The 21,956-nt window shown below is 47.2% G+C and overlaps 2 protein-coding genes and 2 non-coding genes across 6 annotated transcripts in view; 3 read left to right on the top strand and 1 right to left on the bottom strand.

Moving 5' to 3' along the window:
• Nucleotides 1-1,981: 1,981 nt before the first annotated feature.
• Nucleotides 1,982-10,019, bottom strand: SIRT4 (sirtuin 4). 2 transcript variants are annotated; one of them, XM_071445511.1, is made up of 5 exons: nucleotides 9,960-10,019; nucleotides 7,176-7,681; nucleotides 6,242-6,536; nucleotides 4,942-5,145; nucleotides 1,982-4,499 (listed from the first exon to the last, which is right to left on the bottom strand). In XM_071445511.1, exons 2-4 carry the CDS (start codon nucleotides 7,673-7,675, stop codon nucleotides 4,993-4,995), a joined length of 948 nt encoding a protein of 315 aa, XP_071301612.1. In that variant the 5' UTR covers nucleotides 7,676-7,681; nucleotides 9,960-10,019; the 3' UTR covers nucleotides 1,982-4,499; nucleotides 4,942-4,992. The 2 variants fall into 2 exon arrangements, with proteins under 2 accessions (XP_071301612.1, XP_071301613.1); XM_071445512.1 differs by having other exon boundaries at nucleotides 9,715-9,989.
• A 1,340-nt stretch (nucleotides 10,020-11,359) lies between these two features.
• On the top strand, nucleotides 11,360-11,500 carry LOC139598907 (U4 spliceosomal RNA). Its single transcript, XR_011682065.1, has one exon. It is a non-coding gene; the product is annotated as a U4 spliceosomal RNA (small nuclear RNA).
• A 642-nt stretch (nucleotides 11,501-12,142) lies between these two features.
• LOC139598906 (U4 spliceosomal RNA) lies at nucleotides 12,143-12,283 on the top strand. Its single transcript, XR_011682064.1, has one exon. It is a non-coding gene; the product is annotated as a U4 spliceosomal RNA (small nuclear RNA).
• Nucleotides 12,284-16,480: 4,197 nt separating this feature from the next.
• Nucleotides 16,481-21,956, top strand: part of PXN (paxillin) — a 44,875-nt gene continuing 39,399 nt past the window's right edge. For both annotated transcript variants that reach the window (XM_071445510.1, XM_071445509.1), the window contains exon 1: nucleotides 16,481-16,580. In XM_071445510.1, coding sequence (XP_071301611.1) covers nucleotides 16,568-16,580 — 13 coding nt within the window. In that variant the 5' untranslated portion in view covers nucleotides 16,481-16,567. The remainder of the gene's footprint in view (nucleotides 16,581-21,956) is intronic.

Raw genomic sequence — 21,956 nt, 5'->3', positions numbered from 1 at the left:
CCAAGGACCTGAGAGTTCTCTGGGAAATGAGAAACAAATGGAGAAAGAAGCTGGCTTGGTATGTTATTGGAAGGTACTTGCAATGCCTTCCTTCTGAAAGTAAATGTATCTTTGAGGGCATTAGAATGATATTGAGAAAGGATAGTGAATTGCATTTAGTTCTTCTTTTCCTTGAAAAGGGGAAGGGATTGTGTCACAGCCAGACATTCAATTTTAAGATAGATTGAGTCCTGTTATTTTACCAGTATTTGTTGCTTATTTTTCTCACGTATTTGTGTTATGTGAATTTTCTGGAAATACTGAGTGCTTGGAGTCTTCCACAGAAATCTTGAGGATCCTGGGTGCGATTCTGTCATATGGCAAAAATGAATCATTCTTAGGGCTGGAAGAGCAAGATGAGGTCTCTTGTACTCCCTCACTAGCTTAGATTCTCTGAAATTATTGTTTGTAGAACAGTAAAGCTCCTAAGTAAATGTTACTAAAATCCCCTTGTGATAAACCTCATTGTAGAGAAAAAAAGTAAAATATCATCACTATCTGGAAGGAACACTACACTTTTGAGCTGTATTATCACAAGTAGTGAAGATTGCTGGGGTGCATTGGAAGCATTTCAGAGACTCAGTATGAATTTTGCCTGTAACAGGAACTCTAGATTTGAGGTGAGCAGTATATCTACTCCTGGCATTCAGCATTTGGAGCATGCTAGCATTCCCTAGATAAACCCCATAGATAGATAAAGGCTCAAATATATTCCATATCTGTCTTACTCCATACAGATTTTATAAGCCTGCACTTCTGTTTGATCCCTTGATCACACTTCTCATTTCCCTGCCCTTTTGGTGGTGTGAAAGACCCTCCATTAAACCTAAACATTCCCCATCCATGGGGAGCCTTCCCACATAATGCAGAGTGTCAGGCCCTAATGAACGCACAGGTGGGGAGGCTGAAGGGGTTGTGCAGAGCTGCTCATTAGGGCTTTGAGGAACATTGTGGGAAGAGTAAGAGCAGGGCTGGTGACTGCTTGAACTGCCAGTGTAGGGGAGTACAAGGAGTGTGTGAAGATCTACCATGCTGGTCTGTACTTCTGTTCCAAAGCAGAAAGGGATTGCCTGGAATGCCAGGTATCCCTGTGCTCAGCAAGGGGGAACTCTGAGACCCTACACAGCACCACAGCTGGTGCTTGGGATGCTGGAGGGAGAGCAGCTCCCTGGGCTCACTGCAGAAGTGAAGCCTCAGTCTCTTATCTTTTCTCTATTGTTGTTTTCTATGCCAAGATTTTTCACTCTCTGCAGGGAGGGCTGAATTACTCTTAACTACATGGGCATTGCACAGATGAAAGGGAGTGCTCCAGCTGAGGTGAGACGTGCAGAGAGCAAACAGTTCTGCTGATGGTAATGATCCTGTGCCAGTTTCTGTTTGGGCCTGGAGACCAATTCGAGACACTCGCACTGTTGCTCGTCCTCTTCAGGCTCAGCTTCTCTTTTTCTCTGCCATTGTCTGGTTAGTGGTGCAGAAGGGAAGAAGTGCACTGGGGTACCTTTCCTTGGGAAGGAAGATGACCAGGACCTGCACACAATTGCAGGAACAGTCTGGAACAGTGGTTTTAAAGCCCATCTGGCTTGACTCTGCTGTTTCCCTGCCTGCTGCAAAGGCTGGGAAAGGGTGACATCCAAGGCAGTCACAGGGGAAGAAGCACACTCTAGATGGTGGATTTAGTCACCTTCACTCCACTGAACCTCACAAATTCTGCATGCCCTGGGTTTTGGGTCATTTTCTAGAAGTAATGAACAAGCAGGTGTGTCAATAGGAGCAATCTGACTGTAAGATGTGGGAGGCTGCACTTAGACCACAGGCACCAAACCCTCTGGGCCATTGCATTCTGTGCTGCCCTCACTGGAGCTCAGTATGTAAAATACCTTCCTCAGACTTCTGGACTCAGTTACAGATGGCTCTGAGAATTTGCCCAGAAACAAAGACAAGATTTGCCAAATAGGAAGTAACTTTTATTTGCTTTGGGTAACTCCAACCCCACTTTCAGAGGAGCAGAAGAAAAATCCATTATAACGTACTCTCAGCTCCTCTATCCAAGCTTCAGGAAGAACAGCTGTAAGAAAAAGAGAAGAGCAAAAGCTGTTGATTCAGCTAATTTCATGTCATGGCTTTTGGTGTAGGAATTTTAGGCTCTCTCAGGCATTTCTCATGTGAGCAAACTTAATGGTATCTTGGGGAATATGTTAAGAAGTGAAGTGTTCTGATCCTGTTCTAAAAGAGGTCAATTTTAGTACTGCTAGATCAACTTAGCAGAAAAAAGAAGGAACTTCTTTATCTCAACCTCATATAGTTGTTGTAGATATGCTCATTACCATATAGTAATAAACCATGCAGAGGAAATTTACTGTTATTTTCATTTATTCTGACTCATTGTCCTGGTGGCTTAAAAGTACAATCAGTGGAGAGTTGGGGTAATGACTCATCTGAGAGTGATGCTGAAGGCACACCCTGACTCCTCTCCCACAGGCTCAGCTGCAGAACAGGAGAGCAGGCAGGGGTAGATGAGGGAGCTTTAGTTACCTGTCACAGAACTCATTCCAAGACTTGTTTTAGACTGCTTGGCAATGCTCCCACACCTTCTCAAAAGGCTGGCTCTACTGGCACTGAACCTGCAGCCTCTGGTTTTGACACAGCACTGTGGTGTAAGGTTCATGGAGGGGGAGAAGATGATGTGGATAGTGAGAAACTCGGCCCCAGCTCCTCTGCTAAGGAGGCATCAGCGTCTCTTCTTACAGGGAAAGCCCCTACATGTAAACATGGTGTAGGTGGAGACTCTGCTGTGCTTTAGGCATGATTTCTGCAACAGCTTTGGTTGGTGGGACAGCTGTACTGTGACAGGACTGCTAAAGATGGAGAGAGATCTGTGAGCTTTGCTCACTGCCAAGCAGCAGAAACCTGAGTCACTGCAAAGTGGAGTCACCATTCAACGCAAGCAGAATGCAGGTGGGAGTCCTGAACTGTTCTTGCTTGGCTTCAAACTGAAGCTGTCTCTCCTCTAACCCAATACAGCCAAAGCTTGAAATGTATCAGGCATCTTAATGCCTTCTGCAGAAACTGGATGCCTTATGTATCCCTTAGATTCTCTGCTTTATTTGCTCTCTCCTGGCATGGATTTGAATCAACAGCAAAGCAAAAATGAACTTTGCATCCTGTGGTCAGCTGTCCTTGCTTTGCTACTCGACCTTTTAGCAGATGACTCTAGCATCCTTGTTTCCAACTGCTTGTTACAGTTCTTGTCAAAATATTAGTCCAGGATGCGTTACTTGAAGTAGGAGGGGGCACTTGGAAAACCCCAACAATTAAATCCCTCAGAGCTAGAATGGGGGAGTGGTGGTTTCATGAAGAAGGTCAGGTCAAACTGTTAGTGTTCTAGTTTGTGCCAGGTTCTGTATTTTACTCTGTGGACAGTTTGACAGAGTTTGCAATCCCATCCTGAAGATCAACAAAAAATCATTACCCAGTTAGTGATGGATCTCCTGTTAGGAGTGTGGAAATTGCACCTTTCAACAGAGATTACCTCCTGAGGGAGACCTATTGTACAGATTTAATTGTATTTCTCTCTTAATTCATCAGCTGCTAGTAATTGCAACCTGCATTTTTGCAGTGGAAAAAGAAGAATCTAAACTGGCTATTGAGAATGTACTTAAATCATGGGAGGGAGAGAAAATTACAATGCAAAGAGTCTCAGTCTTCTAAACAATTTTAATTGATTCCTTAGCTATTCATTAATTAATAACATCTTCAAAAAATGCATTCTGGAAAATGTAGTGGCCTCACTGAAAGTAGTGCTGGTCAGATTAGCTTCAAGTAACTCCTCTGGCATCTCAACAATGTTTAATTTTTCAAGGGGTCAGATAGGAAGCAGTTTAATTTGTCAACCAACAGTTGAGAGAAATGCTGACTTCCCCTCCTTGCTGGAAGACATCAGCCCTTATAGCTTGTGCTTCCAACTAATCTGTTACAAGAGCAGTGTTCTTGTTCAGTTTCTATTTTGAACCTTTTTTCTTTATAGTGACCACTGCAGTTCCTCTTGCCTCCTTCTCCTCTTTGCTCACTCTACAGTATCCCACCGGTGCACTGGATCCCCCAGCAGTGTCCCACATCGCCCTCCTGTGCTACAGCCTCAAATTACCTGGTCAAAATCCCCGTCCCACCCTTCTCCTCTGGGGACAATTATAAAAAAGGTTTTTTGTCCTCAGACATGGCAGTCCAATTATCCTGTCCCAGTGAATTAAAAGGCACTGTTTAACGGCAAGGTAAGGCAGAAAAGTACTTTTTTTTTTTCATCCTCATTCTGTTTCCTGATACGTGAAGATGGTTTCAGTGGAGAGCACTGGTGAGGCTGACACGTGTGAGGCTTGCTGCCCTCTCCTGGTGCCCTCAGCTGCTGTGCACTGCATCTCACAGCTGCCTCTTGGATTGGAGTTTTCCCCTTTCTGAGATGAGTCCTGCAGGAGAGGAAGAAAGAAGCTCCTTTATCGACTAAATTGATTATTTTGAACAGCAGTGTTTGATTAGGATTAGCTGGACCAATTCAATCAGGAACAGCTTTTGAATTGTTAGGCAATTCACTGCAAAGGCAACAGTTGTGATCAGGTGATCCCCTGTAGCTTCCTGGTGGTAACTAATGGATTGGAATTCTGCACTACTGAGTCTTCTGGATACTCCTACCCAATTCTCTGGGAGTGCTAGCACTAAGTATGTTTCTTGTTTATGATCATGGGAAACAGTATCATGGCCCATCAGAGCAGACCAATTACAGATTAAAATTTACAGCCACCTTTTGGTGCAGTGAGGGAACATTTTGTCAATCAGCACATCTCAGCCTCAGCATTTGCCAGGAACCCATATTGTTACCCTGAAAGGTGACTGACCAGGGAAGGTACCCACCTTGTAAAAATAACTTTAATCCTGCTAGCTACTGAAGCTCAGCTGGTTGGGTCATGTGCAAACAATCAAAGGCAGCAGCTCTCCACAGCGGAAATTCAGCTTTAAGGATGCAAAGTGATCCAACCTGGTGGGCCCAATGTTAAGGACTGCAATTGGCAGCTTCTTCTCCCGGGCAGCAAGAGCAAACCTGTAACCAGAGTACACCTGCAGGAGTAGCAGAAAAAACAAAAATACAGGCAGCTTAGGCAAAAGAAGAGTTACAGAAAGGAATAAAATAGCTGCCATTGGCAATGGGAAAAGGGCTGTACATACATGCTGTGTTAGGCAGCTGCACTGAGCTCAGGTAGGAAATGTCTTCATTCAGGAGTGCACAGAATAGAACAGCTTTTAACCTCTGTCAGTGAAGGATTTGCAGTTTCATAGAAACTGAAACTTCAGAGCAGATTGAAGGGAAATGTCCTTGTCTTTTAGTAAATCTCTGCAGCAGTTTTTATTAGTTATCACAGGTACTTAAACGCTGCACTTTGATGGTTCCTGCACAGCCCAGCTAAGGTAGTACAAGAACAAACCTAAGGCATTTCAATCATTCCTGTACAGAGGATTATAAGCTTAAGAAGTGCAAGCTTAAGGAATTTGTATCCAGTATCCTGAAGCCAAGAGAATCACAATCAGGCAGCCTTGGTTTTATCTTCTTCTGGGAGGTGTTAAGAGTAAGGGGTTTTTTATGTAATAGAACTTGTTCCTGGAAAAAAAAATTATCTTACATAAACACCATTACAAAAGCTTCTATGGGTTTAGAAGTTACCTTACCTTATAGATAAGAGGCTAGTGGAGAAAACATATTGTGATACAAAGGACAATCCCAAGCAGCAGAGATATTTCAGCTCTCTTATTGAGAATTTAATAAAGAATGAGAGGTCCTAAACCCTGGTATTTTACACAGCGTGCCATGAGGCCTAAAAAGCTACCAAAGGCTAAAAATTTCAGGTAAAAAAATGTGAGGAATGAATTGTATCAGGTCTCTTGCCTTTATGGACAATTGTGACCTGATGGAGGAGGCAGCAGAGAGAGGTGTGAATGGAGGTATTTACAGCAGCATGAAGTAGACGGGCAAAGAGTGACAGGGAAGCCCAAACAGGTCACCCATAAAGCCAGATTCTAACCACAGTAAAAATGAAATACAAAGAAGGTCTGCAAGTGCTGGTCTGATCCACAAGCCATTTGTAGTCCTAAGCTGTGGGACCAAGGATCATTGCAGGCAGAGAAGCAGGAATGCAGTTTGGGAGGCAGACCTACTTACCTGCATAGAGGATCCTGCTATCAGCATGGAGTCTGATTCTGCCAGGCGCTGGTGTACAAAACTGACTTTTTCCTGGCTCACTGTGTCTCCAAAGAAGGTCACATCAGGCTTCAGGATCCCACCACACTTACGGCAGGCTGGGACTTGGAAAGTGCGCACCTGCTCGTCCGTCAGGAAGACATCCCCATCCGGAGCCACCCCAAACGCTTCAGCTTTCCAAGTGGGATTCAGAGCTTCAAAGTGCTCCTGCAGCTCAGAACGCAAGATTCGGTCCCCACAGGCCAAGCAGAAAACCCTGAAAATTAAGGCAAAGTCTTAATAGAGAGTTTCAGGTCAGCTGAAGATCTGGAGACTCTAACTTGTTCCTTAGGAGGCCTGTCATAATTTTCCACATTTATTTACCAAATAGTACAGGTCAAGGAGATGTCTTTCTACTCTGTTGCTTTGTAGGAATGCTCTAGAGGAAGTGCTTTCAACCCTGCCATGCATCCTCTCTCCCAGTTCATGCTGTGCTTTTTCATCTAGAAATTTTGGGTGATCCCAGACAGGCTGTGATGGCCCTTCTCCAGTACATATATCCCATGCAATTCTGGCACTATCCACTCTGCCTAAGGTAGATAATCCTTGTATCCTCATGATCCCTTTGTTCTCTTTACTAAGAGGACATCTGCTGTACCAAGGAAAGGGGAAATGGATGCAGGTTTCAAGGAAAGTGATCCAAATAACGCTCCAAAAAATGGAGTGGTGGTCATGTTTCTTAAATACCATGCTGTCAACAGCACTGGGTTGTGATTTTTTCTCCACCCCAACCCAATACCACCTTTGTGTCTGTCATCTCCAGCAATGCAGTGTGAAGATTTTGCCTCCTTTCTCAGCAGCTGGCAGTGCAGCTGTGTCAGTCAGCACTGACCGCCCCCAGTGCCAGCAGCTGTACCTGTGTGTGCAGCCGTGCAGCTCCGTCATGCGCTGGCTCCCGGCTTTGGTGTGAAGGGCATCCACGTTCTGGGTCACCAGCCAGTGCAGCTTGCCCAGCTTCTCCCAGTCCCTCAGCACCAGGTGTGCCTTGTTTGGCTGGTGGGAGGAGAACTGGGGCCAGCCCACAAAGTTCCTTGCCCAGTAGCGCTGCCGGGCGCTGGCGCTGCGGACGAACTCGGCGTGCTGGACAGGCCGTCTGTCTGTCCTGGCGTAGAGCCCCACTCCCTCAGAGCGGTAATCGGGGATCCCTGACTCGGTGGAGATTCCAGCTCCAGTCATTACAAACAGCCTCTTGGAGTTAGAAACAAAGTGCTGCAGCTCCTCCACTTCTGCAGGATCTGGGGGAAGACAGGCTGGCACAAAAGTCAGGTTTGGAGAGGCTCTGGATACAGAACGGGATCTGCAATGATGCAGTCTGACAGCTCTGAAAATGCCACACCACTTCCTGGCAGAGAACATGTTCAGCTAAAAGGCAAGAACAGAACACATGGAAGGTAACAGAAAGCAAAAAGCATGTCCTTAATGCCATTTGCTTGTGATTCTCTGGGAAATTATGCTGTTAAATATTCTTTGCTCTCTTTTTAGTAAAGAAACAAATTATTTTGGAAATGTGAACTAAAACTCAGCATGCAAGTATGTTCTTTTGGAAGAGGGGAACACTGAGCACAAAGTTAACAACTCTGACTTGCAGGGTTCCTGCTGTTCTACCCTGGTGTGAAGGATGGCTGCCTAAGAGGGCTTGTAAAGAGTGCAGAAGGACCTGTGCATGTGAAGCCTTTCCCAGGTATGTGCAGCAGGCCAGAGGAAATGGCAGGAAAGCCAAGTACCCCACCCCAGAGGCACTGGCTGGTTCCTCCCCAGAAGAGACCCTTGTTCTGCACTTTTAACACTCTGCCTGCTCCAAATCAGTCTTTTATATTTACCCCATCCTTAACACATGTTGTAGGAAGGGAGAGAAAAACAACCTCAAAATGTTTTTTTTTCCCTGACGAAGGCCTTGACTGGAGTTACTCCTGTGTGGCATGTTTTGGTTGTTTTTTTTTTTGTTTTTGTTATTTACAAAGGCCTGGTGCAGAACAGGCCTTGAAATGGGACTGAAGATGATTAGGGCACTGGCTAAATGCCTCTGGCACCTTCTCTTCTGTGGGTGCCACCTCCCAGAGTCAGTGGGGAGCTGGACGGGCACTGCTTTGCTTCTCCAGCAGACACAGGAGCTTTCTGAGAGAGAAGGGATCATCCAAAGTGTTTGGGGAAGAAGGAACTGCCTGGCAGGTAGGAATGGGAGGGACACCCTGCTTTAAGGGAGGAATGCCATGCCCTGCTGGGGCAGGCAGGATGGATGGCTTTGCTGACTAAGTAGCCTGGAATTGTGTGCAGGACCTGTTGAGACACGAGTGCATGGGTTTGGTCTTTGATTTTGTTTGTGCTTTTGAGCAGTCTGCAGTTCTTTCTCCATTTCACTCTTTTAAAACTACTCTTTCTGGGCTTTACTGTGGTTTTGCAAACAATGTACAAAAAGCTTTGAGAGCAACAGTCCTGAGAATTGACTGTCTGGTATTTCTGCCTCCTTAAATCTCCCTAAGCAGGGGGGCTTGTACAAGATGTGGAGGACAGAGGAAGAACTTTATTTACTGATAAAAGGGGATGATCTCCTGAACACCTCAACTTCAGATGTACTTAAATATTGCTCTGTTTACTGTAAGACCTAGTACTGGTGGGTAACTGAGGGCTTACATACAGCTGAAGTTGAGGTGTTCAGCTCCAAGCACTGTGATGCTAAATTGTTGCTAGTGGCAAAGGGTAGATTTGCCTCAGTTAGTCTTCAGTTCTCAAGGGTTTTTGTCATCATCAGTTGAAATGCAGGGAAGATTGGACAGACTCCATAGTCTGAACTGCTTTTTGTATCTAAGCAGTGATTCTGTTTGCAATGATTTTTGCTTTGTTTTGCTGTTTAGCAGGAGTCGTGTTGGGCATTCCCTCTAAAGAGGTTTAATTTCCCATATGAATTCATTAGAAGGGACAAAGGCTCCCAATAAACTAATTTGCTTTGAGAGTAACTTGTGTCATGATGCTCCCCAAAGGCTGTTAAGCCAGCTTGATGGTAATTAAATTGCTTTAACTGATGAAAACTCTTCATTCCTGCCCCTTATCATCAAAAGATCTCTCAGAAGGAAATGTTCAGAGGCGAAATGAAATAGAAATATAATAGGGGTTGGCCCACAAGAGAGAGAAAGCAAAAATTACAGATACATTTGAAAGCTGCTGTGAACCAGGTAAGGACTATGGAAGAGAAAATATTAAAGGATGGAATATTTCTTGTCAAATACAAAGCTGCTTGTAAAATGAAAGTGCTGAGATTAAAAAAAAAAAAAAAAAAAAAACAAACCAAAAAAACCCAAAAAAAGACAAACCAAAAAAACCCCCAACAACACCAAAACAAAAAAAGCACCAAAAACCCAACAAAACTACTTTACATAAGTGGAACTCTTTAAACGTACCTACGGAGATTTGAGGCTAGAGTTTGTTTTTAGCGATGCTCCATAGGAAAAGATCAGGCAAGGTTAAGGTAGAAGAGAAACAGGATCCTACAAACGGCTACAGGCCAGAAATCCAAAGGGACCCCCGCGCCATAGGGACCCCCACGTGTCCCTTGTGCTGTGACAGCGGCGGGGACGGGGTGGCAGCCGAAGCGAAGCCGGCTGGTGAGAGAAGAGCGGTGCGGTGACCAACGCCGAGAACTCACCTGTCATGGTGCTGCCTCCCGGCCGCGGAAGGACGGGGCTGGCTGCCGGAAAGGGGAGCCCGCTGGGAAATGTAGTTCACGGGGAGAAATGTGCACCAAGCACAGAGACTACAGCTCCCATCAGGCAGAGGGGGAGCGAAAGGTGTTCCCGACGTCCAAACCCCTGAGGCAGTTTGAGAGCGCTGAGAGATTCATAGCAGCCCTCAGGGAAACGTGTGAGGTTAAAATCCGAATTTATTGGATACAAATGCATGCGATGGCTTTGCTAAAATGCATTGTAGATGCTTGTCGTTATAAAATATGTGTTTTCTTTTAACCAATACCAACATGTTTTAGGCTTAAAATGTGGCTAAATAAATTACTGAAGAAATATCCACTGAGGGCTGTTAAAGATATGTCTAGCTTGGGAATTAGGGCAGTGCAAGCCTGTCTGCTGCTGACTGTGCACCCTGGCAGGAACCCATCTCTTTGCCTCCCTGCTCGGTGCAGGTTTCAGGCTCCATAATCACCTGATAATTTGTTTAGTTTGCCTGGCAATAAGGAGTTCGTGTTTGGTTTTCTTCTTTTTCTTCTTTTTTGTTTTGTTTGGGTTTTGTATTTGCTTTGTTTTTCTTCAAATGAGGCTTATATTTCTGAGGAACAAATAATATGAGGAAGGCCAGACTGCTGTATGGTAGCAGCCTGGGGCACTGGATGCCCAGCAATCTTACAGACAATGTGCTCTTTCTAAAGATTTCGACTGCTTTTCAAATGCATTCACCAAAGAGCTCTTGCTAAACAGTTCCAAACATTGCAGAAAGTTTTAATCCTTTTTTTTTTTTTTTTGGTCTCTTACAGTAATTTAAAAAACCAGGTGAGCCTGAGCGTCTGTGTACCAGTGTGTAATTCTGTGATCACAAGGAAGAAGAGCATCCTGCAGTGCCTGTCCCTCTGCCCCTGGGCTTAGCTATGGAGTGCAGCCTTCTTTTTGGCAGCTTCGTGAGTCTAAACGACTTTCAGTGATCTATACTTTAGGAGTTTAAACGTGTTTTAAACCGTTGGGTGATGACTTTGCTTTGGTGGCACCCGACAGACGCCCTTTCTCCCCGGTGCTCCTCGAGAGCGCCCCCGCTCCTCCCAGGATGGAAACCCGCGATTTTTGGGCAATGCCCCCGGCTCGAGCAGCGCCTTCCCGGCCGCTCATTACCATACTGCCCTCCCGGCAACCTCCGCGGGTCCCGGCGGTGCCACGGGCCCCCGGTGCATCCCTCCGTGGCCTCCCGGTCCATCCCCGGGTGCCGCAGTGTTGTGCGGGCTGCGGGCGGGGGGCTGCGGGCGGGGGGCACCGGGACCCTCGGCAGGCGCTCTGAGCGCGGCGGGGGCGCGGCGGCCCCGGTGCCGGGAGGGAGCGGCCCCATGGCAGCCTTGCGCAGTGGCAGTATCGTAGCCGATGAGGGTATTCCGAGGCGCGATTATTGCTAATTGAAAACTTTTCCCAATACCCCGCCATGACGACTTGAAATATAGTCGGCATTGGCAATTTTTGAGAGCCTCTACGGAGGCGGATCTAGCGTGGTTAAAAGATAGATGTTCAGAGAAAGAAAAGGGCATGGGTTCAAGTGTTTCGTTCTCAGAGATGTGGATATCTCGGCATGTTTAAGAGTCTTATTCTTGGAAGTGGGGATAACTCAGCGTACGCGTTACTCCCCGTCTAGTTTCATTGATAATTTCTCGTTCAGCACGTTAAAAAAAAAAAGACACCGAATTCTTTATGAAAAGCGCGCTCAGTTTATTGAACAGTGCCCTGTGCTGGAGCAGGCGCGGGCATGCTGGGCAGGGACTCGAGCTGGGATGCGCTCCCCGGCGCGGTGGCCGCTCGGGGCTGGCCGGGGCTCACGGTCCGGGCTGCCCGGGCTCGGTTCACTGGGGATGCGCGGAGGGGCCCCCTCGTTCTGCGCGGGGCTGCCCGCCGTGACGTCACGCTTAGTTTGCATATTCCCTCCCAGCAGCCTTTGCGGGTGTACCGGGGGCCCAAAATGGAGCGCGGAACGGAACCCCCCTGGTTCCGGCGGAGCGCGGGGGGCTCGGGGCAGGCAGGGGGCACAGCCGGGAGGGTGCAGGCAGGAGCGGGCGGGCGGCGGCACTCACCGCGAGCTGGGCGGCAGCCCCGGGGCCAGTGGCGGCGGCGGCGGGGTAGCCCCGTCAGCTTTGCGCAGTGGCAGTATCGTAGCCAATGAGGTTAATCCGAGGCGCGATTATTGCTAATTGAAAACTTTTCCCAATACCCCGCCATGACGACTTGAAATATAGTCGGCATTGGCAATTTTTGACAGTCTCTACGGAGACTGAAAATCCTGGTGAAAAATAGATGAAACTCAAAAGAGGATATCAGATAGAGGATGAATGGAGCCCGGTTCTATCTCGCGACTGGAGAAGTCCAGTATGGAAGATACTGCGGGTTTTGTTCTGTCGGCGCTGCCCTGGTTTGCTGCCGCCAAAACAGTGGTTTAATAAAATGAGGGCGCTGTTAAATGAAGAGCTCGTTTCTTTTTCTCTCAAAATTACTGAAAATGAATCGGTCAGCGAAAACGGAAGTGGAGGGGCTTAGGTGCGGGAGAAAGGTTTCTGGAATAGCTCTTGTAGAGCAGGATCCTTAGGAGAGCTCAGCTTCTCAACAGGTAGGGAGGAATCTAGGGGCAGTGAAAGTCTGAATCGTGCTTCCCCAGCTGCAGAAGTCCTCTAAAACCCATTAGGGAACTCCTAGTGTAAAGTACTGTAAACTCCATTTTGTGTGCAATTCTTTATTGACATCACTTGCTTTAAGAAAAAATAAAACAATAGAAAAAGGCTCCTTATTGTCAAAGAAACCTTTCCTCTGGAAAAAGCAGCTACTGGTGCCAACGCCTATTATAAGTAAACCCATCCTTTCCTAATTTGCAGCAATTGAGTAGCTAGGCAGGCCCTGCAGAGGGAGAGTAGTGACCACTGCACAGCAGTTCGGCTGGGGCTGTGCTGCAGGTGGGAGCAGCTGCCCTCTGTCACTCTGTGTGAGTGAGATGAACTTTCTGCTGCTGACAGCCTGCCTCTGCCATGCTCTGTATGGGCAGAGAATCAGATCCACGTGTGCCATCTGATGCTCCTGCCCTGCCCTTAGACCCTGAGCTGGGCAGCTACTTGGAACTTTGGTAGAGTAGAAAACTTAGTAGTGAACATCAGTGTTTCCTCTTAATAATTACTATTATTTTTTTTAAATAACATTCAGTCATACTGGGATATCATACACAACAGTGACCAAGAGTGACAGTGAAACCTCATAGATTGCCTTTGTCCCCTCATTTGTTCCTATTGCCAGCAACATCACTTGAAATCAAACCCTGAAGCATAGGGATACCATTACCCTTTGGCAGAATAAGTCACACTGGTAAATAGCAAAGGCATATGTAGTTTGCAGTGAGTCATACACTTCAGGTAATTTCTTGATTCTTATAAACTGTGTTGGTAAGTATTGGATTTGTCACTTGGTTGTTTCTCATTTTTGCTGCCAGAATTGTCTGTAATAATGCCTTGGTGTGGTGCTTTCAATCTGCATTGCAATGTCCTACATCCAGAAACCAAGTTTGTTAATTTTGCTGTAATAGATCCTTTCAACAAGTGTGAAGTTGGACCTCGAATGTGGGAGTTGCATGTTGTGATTTACTGCTATTGCCTGAAACCTAAAGCTCTGATTGAAAATTTTTCCCTTGCATTCACCTGAAGAAAGAGCAAAATGCCCTTGCATGATGTTCATGTGGCACAGCACAGAGGGCACACACTGCAATGAAGGTGCTGTCATTGCTCTGCAGTTTCAAGTCACTCTCTGGAAAGTGCACAGGTAAGTTCTAAACATGCCTCACAGGCCAGTGTAGTTTCATTTCTCTTCTCTGACAGTGATTGAAAATAATGATGCTTTTCTTTGGTGGTGTTATGAAATGAGCTTGGATCACTCCTCTGTTTGGCAGCCAGTCTGAAATGACAAGGCACTGGTGGATGTTAATCCATCAACTCTGAGGGTCTTGTGTGTGGTCAGTGGGTTAAGCTGCCCTTTGAGGGACTTGGTCTGTAACTGGTAAATAAATGACTCTTCAACAAGAGGGAAAGATGCCTTGAGCAAGTACTCTGGCTGCAGATTGTGTGGACTCAGGAATGCTCTGAACATGGATTGTGTGGAGACAGGAAGCCCTAAAGTTCAACATTTTGTTGATGTTGACTCACTGTATAACTTCATTTCCAGTTCCCAGCCCTGTTTACCATCTGCAAACGGGGGTGGTAACTTCTTGTTACACCTTCTGTGAAAGACAAGGGTAAATCAAAATGTCTCAGCACAGGGCACAGCATAAGAGGAAGGCTGTGTATTTCTAGCAGCAAGCAGGTGTTTGTGAGTCAGGGAGAGTGTGAGGCAAAGAGCAGGTCAGTGATGAGGAAACAGCAGTTCAAGGCATTGGGAAGGACAGGGCTTGAGCCCACACCACTGAGGAGTTGCCTCAGCAGCTGGGGTTTTAACCTGCCCCTACTCCTTCAGCTCTCGTGGGAGGGTTAGGGACTGGCAGTTTTAGGTAAGAAATGTCAATGTGTGAAGAATTCAGTTATGAACAGCACCTGGCTGTGAGCAGGTTGGTTTAAAAGCAGTATGCCTAGAGGATAGTATCACTCATGGGACAGCCCTGCCTCCCACCCCACCTTTCAATGCAGTGCACAAGCCATAGGCAAAGCTTTAGAAACAATGACTTTATTTTTTAGTTTTTAACACTGAGCATCTTGGACATAACCCATTTCTTGTGGGTGCAACTCTAGCTGGTTTTATGACAGCTTATTTTCAGCCCTGAGACACAATAGAAACTGCTTTCTTGATTTACATTCACTTCCAGACTCCCAAAGGACATCGTAGGAAGCTGAAAATAAAAACTGCATACCAGGCTACAATATGAACAGAGCACAGCAGGCACTTTATTTATGCAGAGGTAAAAATACAACCCAAGTTGAGGCACATGCTTGTCACATGTTGGTGGAGGAAACATGCAGACCCCAGGAAAGGACATGTTTCTAATGACTTCAGATCTGCTCTGTGACCAATCAGTGCTAGTGGTTTATGCTGCTCCACCTGGAGACACGCATCCTGAAGTTGTCATTGTAAAGCCAGTGATGGATTTTGAGAAAATTTAACAGTCCCTCCAAATAATGTTTTACATTTTGCTGAGGCAGACCAGCAAGGGGGATGTCAGGTGAGATCTTTGGCATGGATGGTGAAGCATGCAGTGAAAGTCTTTACTTACACTTGTGTTGTACTTAGATCTCAGTAAGGATATTATTTCTCCAATACAACTGTATTTGGAGTAAAAGCTGGAATGAATTTCTTGGAGGTTTTTGACTATTCATAAGCATTGGCTGGGATGAGGGAGGAGATATTTCCCTGCCCCCCTAGCAATAATTCCCATTAAAGCATGACTTAACACAGGAAATAATGATGTCTGACTTGTGCTAGCAGGGGAAACTGGGTATGTTTGTGCCTAGAGAGTGAAAAATACAGCACTGGAGATTGCTCACAGCTGACCTCACGGTCTCTGTTTAATGGAAATACAATTCCGTAATCTCAGCTCAACAACAGGACATGTGCTGTTCAGTTCTGGGAACATTCTCTGGCTTGGTAGTAATTTTGTAAGGAAAAGAGCTACAAGAGTCATGTTTCCTGGATCCTCGGCAGTTCCCACACTGATATTTTTTGGTGTATCTCTCATCAGATTAAGAAGTGAACATTTGGGCTGAGCAACTGCCTTTACTGCCATGTCAACTTGGCTGGAGCACAGTGGGAAACAGTAGCTCTGATGAGGGTTGGGCTGTGCTGGGGCTCAGACAAAGCAAGGACTTTGCTGCCTTGGAGTGTTGTTCTATAGAGGTTTGAAAGGAAAAGCATGTGGGAAATGATGGTTCAAGATCATCACATGAGAAATCCAGGTGGGCTGTTATAGTCCTTGAACACAGCAAAGGAGAAGTAGCTGGTGACTTTCCTGTATGGTGGCCACAGCTTATGGAAAATTGGTCAGGAAAGGTTTCTGCTGCCCAGCTTCCCTGGGATGGGGCAAATCAGCTGAGGCTCTGAAATGTTTGTTTGAAGGTTTCGGGGCACAGCCCCAGCACCCAATAATCCCGGTGCGGCCGCATCAGTGTACCAGGAGGACAATTCCTCTGGGAAAGGCTCCTGCAGGGCACAGTGCGGGGCTCGTGTCGCGTTCCCGCTCAGTCCCGGACGCGCTCGGGGCCGCAGGAGCGGGACGGCTCCCGTGCGGCAGGACAGGCTTGGCCCCGGGGTCCGCGCCCCGCGGGTGGCGGCTCCGGGCGCTGCGGCCTCTCCCGGCAGTCCCGGGGCCGTTTCCCAGCCCGGGGCCCCGACCCCGCTGCTCTGCCCGGCCCGGGCTGGCGATTCCCGCGGCGGCCGCCAGGGGGCGGCGCGGGGCGCGCGGCGGGGGCGCGCTGGCGGGCGGGCGGGCGCGCGCGGGGGCGGGCCGGGAAAGTTGCGGGCGCTGGGGCGGCGGCGGCACCGGCGGGGCGGGAGCGGCTCCGGGCGCGGCGGCACCGGCACCGGGCACGGCGGCACCATGGACGACTTGGGTGAGTTCCGAGCTGCGCGGGTTCCCCGCAGCGGGGGCCGCCTCCCCGCCGCGCCCCGGGCGGCCGCGGCCCGCCCGGCCACGCTGCGCCCCTCGGCGCCGCGGGGCTCGGGCCGCGCCTGTCGCTCCGGGGACGTGTCGTACCCCGCGCACCGCGCCGGCCAGCCCGGCTCCCCGCCCCGCCCGGGCCCCCGCGGCTGGGCTGTCCCGGGGCCGCCGCCCGCCCGCAGGCGGTGGCTGTCCCGGCCGGGAAGGGCGTCCTGCGCTCCTGTGCCCGCAGCAGCGCGGAGCGTACTCGGGTTTCAGCAAACATCGCCTCCCCTGCCCCGCCGCAGCCTCTCCAGCCCGTTCTTGGGCGAGATCTGAACTTTGCGCGGGTATGGAGTGGGGAGCCCTGGGGGGATAAGCGGAGCCCAGCCGGGCTCGGAGCTCATCCTTGTCCTCCCTCTGCCTCTCCCAGGTGGGCTGCATTATTTGGTTTCCCGAAACCGTGTAATGGAGAAATGTCAGGCAACTGGTCTCAAGGGAAAGATCTAGAGAATTTGAGTTCCTTTGGTACCAAGCCGGAAAGGGTGTGGATCTGCCAAAATCCCTTGTGCTCTGGGAGGCATTAGGACGACTGAGTTCCGCTTATGAAACTGATTAAATCAGACACTGGGGAGGGGCTGTGATCCGTTACTTCCATCCTACCTTTAATAGAAACCAGACGTCCTGTCGACATATAGTCCAAGAAAATTGCAGGTTTATTTCTGGACCTGGAAGCTCACATTATGGTGCTGACATTAAGCTGATGGTCACACCTTCAGAAAACAGACTTTGAATTGGGCTAATGATAAAACTTAGAGGGCAAGGAGTCCATCTGCTGTGTGGCTTTCTGGTGAAAGGTGTGCCCATGGAGGAGTCATCCTTGGGGAGTGAAACCCTCTGCTTTAGTGAAGTAGCTGTTGGTGGAAACAGAAGTAATTTCTACTGCAGCTTCTTCTCATGGTTATTGTTCCTTTAAGTGGAGACAGCTCTGTTTACCTTTTCTCATATCCCTCAATCTGGTTATCTCTTGGAGATGTGGTGCGAGTTCCTAGCGTGTTCAGGAATGCATTGCTAGTCAGAACAGGATTCACCCGGGATTCTGTGTATTGACTTGAGTAGCACTTCAAGGTGAGCATACAGGTCTGTGTAGGGCCAGTTTAGTGTCTCAGCAGGATGTTCTTCAGTAAACCATGGGAGCCTCGCTGTGCCCACTGCAAGAGCTGCATTCCTGAGCAGTGGTACTGTGACTTCCCACTTGTTGGAATAGGCTGCTGCAGTCCCTTAACATTTTTTCTTTGCTCTGTAGGAGAATTAGAGGTAAACTGCAAAGAAATTGTGAAAAAGATCTGAAATTGTGCCTGGCTTGTTTTTCTGAGCTCTGAAGTGTATTGGGACAACCAGAAGTTAGAACTTTTTGTCTGAGCAACTTGATTTCATCAAGTCTTAATTACACTGCGTCTGTCTCAATTTTTGTACAGCCTTTCAGACTGGACAAGATCTAATTGACTGTAGGCAGCTGAACAAAACAAAGTGTGACCCTTTCTCTCTGTAAGCTTTTCTGTAGTGTACAGAATTCACCACGGAAAAGCACACCAGCTGTTTTCCCTCTGTGAATCATTGTTAGCCCAAAATGGCTCACTTACTGCTCTAAAGCCATTCACCTTGGGATGCACACATAATGGAACTGTGCTGTGCTGATACAACTCCCCTGAAATAAGTCAGACTTTCGAACTCAAGTGAGAGTTGTTTGTTTTTCTTTCCTCATTATCTATGGGTGGATTATCTGAGTTGTGGATTAACTGTGCCATGGATACAGACATCTGCACTGGCCCTGTCCAGAGTCAAGCTGGTTAGGCAGGACTTGTTGGTTCAGGCACAGTGCCATGTAGACAAAGCTGCTCTGCTTCCAGGGGCAGTTTTGGCCCAAAAGGAGTTTGATATTGAGCTGGGACTTGCAGGTTCAGAGTTGATGTCAAGTAAAATCAACTCAGATACTTCCATGCCTCGCTTCTGAATCTGTGTGGCGCAGAAATGAGCAGTGAGTGAAAGGCCTTGCTGGGCAGGAGTGAACCCCTCACAGAGACCATTGGTGTGTCTGTTCTTAACTCCCTGCCTTTATCAAAAATCTCCTCCCTCTCCCTAGAGTTGGAGGATTTGATCAGTGTGCACATGTCCACTGTAAAATGGAGGTCCAGAAGTATCTCAGTTTGGTTCTTGGACTGGAGAGTTTATGAAATGTATGAGAATGGATTTGTCTTGCTTTGAGGATTCATTTGGAGCTGAAAAAAAATCTTCATTCCCATTTCCCTCCTCCCCCAGTGTTGAAGAAGCTCACAGAGGAAACTTTCTGCAGGCTGGAGCTGTGCACCCAGTTGTTCTGGGGGAGCCTCCGTGGCCCAGGACACGCAGTGCTGGGGCTGGATGGAAACTGGAGCAGCCCGTGGTGGGAAGGGGGAGGAGAGCAGCTGGCTGGGCTTGTCTCCCTCCAGATTGTGTCCCTGCAGTCTCTCTGAGGAAGCGCCTTTGCGGATGTGCTTGGAGTTTGACAGGAAGTTTGCTGAATGAATTTGCTGTCCTGCAGTGCTGTAAATTGGCACAGAGAGCACAGCTTTGTCCTCAAGAGTGAGAATCCAGCTTTGGGGCTCTTGCCCCTTTCAGGGGATTGCCAAAGCACAGCCTGTGCTTCCAGCACACAAGTGACCATCCACACATTCTCACTTCAGACAATATGAGACACTGAATGAGATGTTGAGTTACTGTGCTGCTGCCTTGTCTGTGTAGGATGAGGGAACAGATCCGTTAGGATCTGCTTGTTGCAGAGGAAGAAACCTAATTTGTAGAACTTGTCATGTATTTATGGTGAGAGGAGTAGGAGAAGAGAAACTTTACATTTGCTTTAGTCAGAGTACTGTTTTGATTTTGACTCCAGAAGTTTTTTACAGCCTTTTTCTGAAAGGATTGTTTGCAAATACTACTGGGAAACCTTTTGGTAACTCCAGACAGAAATGGCTTTTAGAAGCTTTCATTTGATGAAATTCTCACTTCTCTACTGCTGTTTAAAAAACAAAATTGTTTTCAAAGGCTTCAGATATTTTTAAACTGGATTTTGCAACCAAAAACAAAACAGCATTCACCAGAGCTTGTAAAAGGTGTTTTACAAAGAAGTTATATCTGTTTAATGGGGATGTGTTTATGGCACTGTTTTGGCTGTCCACGTCAACTACATTGCGAGCTGTTTTGTTTAGGTGTGCTTTCTCACTTCTAGAAGGATTTTTCTTTTGCATAAAGTTTTTCTAGCAATTTGACTTCAAAATTCTGGGTGCATAGTTCAAGGGCACAAGAGATTTTGCTTTATTAGTTGTTTTCCTCTGTTTTAGGAACTCTAATCCACCCTCTCTTCAGTGCTTAATCCTCTCAAGATTGACTTTAAAGAGAGCAATCTTGCCATTGATTTTTCATGGGAGTGTGGAGGGAGGTGCATGTGTTTCCATCTGTCATCTGTCCTAACATTTGGAAGATTGCTGTGCTCTGCAGGGCGGTGCTGTCTGTCCCTCTCCAGAGGGGGATGCTTGCCTGTTTCTGACTCAGTTCCTTTCGTTTGGGAGTCAAATGCTGTGGGTTTTGGGGTCACTTGGCTAAAGTTTGCTGTGAAATTGCTTAAGGTCAGCTACGCCCAGGAAATGGTATTGGGGGAAGCACTGGTAAAGTAATTTGGTGCCTTGGCTTTCTACTGGCTCAGATTTCTGAGTCCTTCCTGCTGCTGGGCGAGAAGGCTGTAAACAGAACTAATGCTCTGCACAATGGGGTTCTGACTTGTTTCAGCTCCTTAGCTGTTGTGACCCCTCATAAAACAGGGACTTCATTGTCCTGAGCAGCTCAGACAGGGAGTCCTCTGCCTCAAGCAGTGTGCGATGCAGAGAGAGGCTTCTTTTCTTGTTGCTCTATTTCCACGGAAAGGCTGGACCCTGTGCTGTCTTTAGCTCCTTTGTCCCTCTCTGGGAGAGGTCAGCTTATCCTAAGTGTTCAGCTGCCCTCCTGGTTAAAACTGATCCTCCGACACCATCTCTGCCACTGGAGAAACAAATGGGAAACTTCTCATACATCTTCATCTCTCTCCCTCTCTCTCTCTCTCTCTCCTTTTTCTTCCTTTCCTAGGGATCATGATACTTCAGTTTTTCTGGACCCCTTTTTCCTCACCTCTTGCCCTTTGAAGTCTATCTGTTATATGAAACAAGTTGTGAAACTCCAGAAATGACAGCTAAAATTTTGAAGTCTGGCAGCAGAACAAGGACTAATAATGCATTTCTATTTAGATCAGAGTTGGTTTTCTGATCTGCTGCTCAGACTGACAGATAAAACCCTTATATTAAAATTAGAGGGGGTAAAAAGGCTGTCCTGGCCACAAAACAAATCTAGTTTGAATCGAACTAATGTGTTAGTTGTGATACCCAGAATCTGATGCAGCTTTGGAGACAGCCAGAGCAGATTCTGAATGCAGTTGTGAGTGCTAGTGGAAAATCAGTATGAGTGAATAGGAACTCTGGTCCCAGTTTCCTGCTCTGGTCTCAGCCTGTGCTTCCCTCTTTGTGCACTGATCCTGTGTGTCCCTTTTTGTCTGATGCGGAAGCTGTTAATGAAGATGCTCTTCTGTTCCAGCTGCCTGAAAGTGAGACATTGTCTGTGGGAAGCTTTCTCACTCTGTGATTAGGGAATGAGTTCCTTGCTCACTTCAGACCTGTCCTAACTAACTGAGGTTTAGTAACAAACCCTGGGAGTACAGGTTATCATGACTGTTAGGATATTGCATTGTAAAATGTTAAGTAGGGAACTGTCTCATCTGTGGCAGGATTACTACATCCACTAGTGCAGAGTAGAAGCAAGAAGTGGCACCATTACTTTCCACTTTGGTTGAAGTTGAATGGGTTAGAGAATAAGTTGTGATCTCAAATTGGTTTCACCTGATTTAAGCTGGCTGCTGCGGTGTTCCCTGTGGCCATCTCCTTTGTTTGTGTCCACATTAACTGTTGGACAGTTAACTGCATCAGCAAGCTGATTCTTCTCAAAGTCGTTTTTTTTCCATGCACAGTGGACTGGGAAGTGAGGCTACCTCCTTCAGCTGTGGGTTATGTTTAATATAGCATAAGGTAACCATTTCTCCACAGCCTCAAAAATGTACCCTAACTTAAGGCATGTTGTTTCTCTGTCTGTGAAACAGGGGTAATTACTCCTTACCTGCAACGTGTGGTTATGTTAGTTGAGATCTTTGTGTTTCTGAAATAGCTTCCAGCTGAAAAGCTTCTTTCAAGCTTTTCTGGTCACCATTGCTGGAAAAGTTTACAGTGGCAAGTTT

This window comes from Agelaius tricolor, unplaced genomic scaffold, assembly GCF_023055355.1.
Source record: "Agelaius tricolor isolate 1412-34295 unplaced genomic scaffold, bAgeTri1.0.p SCAF_20, whole genome shotgun sequence".
Lineage (NCBI taxonomy): Eukaryota > Metazoa > Chordata > Aves > Passeriformes > Icteridae > Agelaius > Agelaius tricolor.
The sequence above is the reverse complement of the archived record's forward strand: the minus strand, read 5'-3'. Positions and strand labels throughout refer to the sequence as shown.

Bases quoted from the DNA above. Each gene is read 5' to 3' on its own strand.
- SIRT4 (XM_071445511.1), bottom strand. From the start codon at position 7,675: ATGTTCTCTGCCAGGAAGTGGTGTGGCATTTTCAGAGCTGTCAGACTG. The intron at 6,537-7,175 runs GTACAGCTGCTG...CTTAATTTTCAG, and splicing joins CTGCACGGCTGCACACACAG to GGTTTTCTGCTTGGCCTGTG. The intron at 5,146-6,241 runs GTAAGTAGGTCT...CTACTCCTGCAG, and splicing joins TAGCAGGATCCTCTATGCAG to GTGTACTCTGGTTACAGGTT.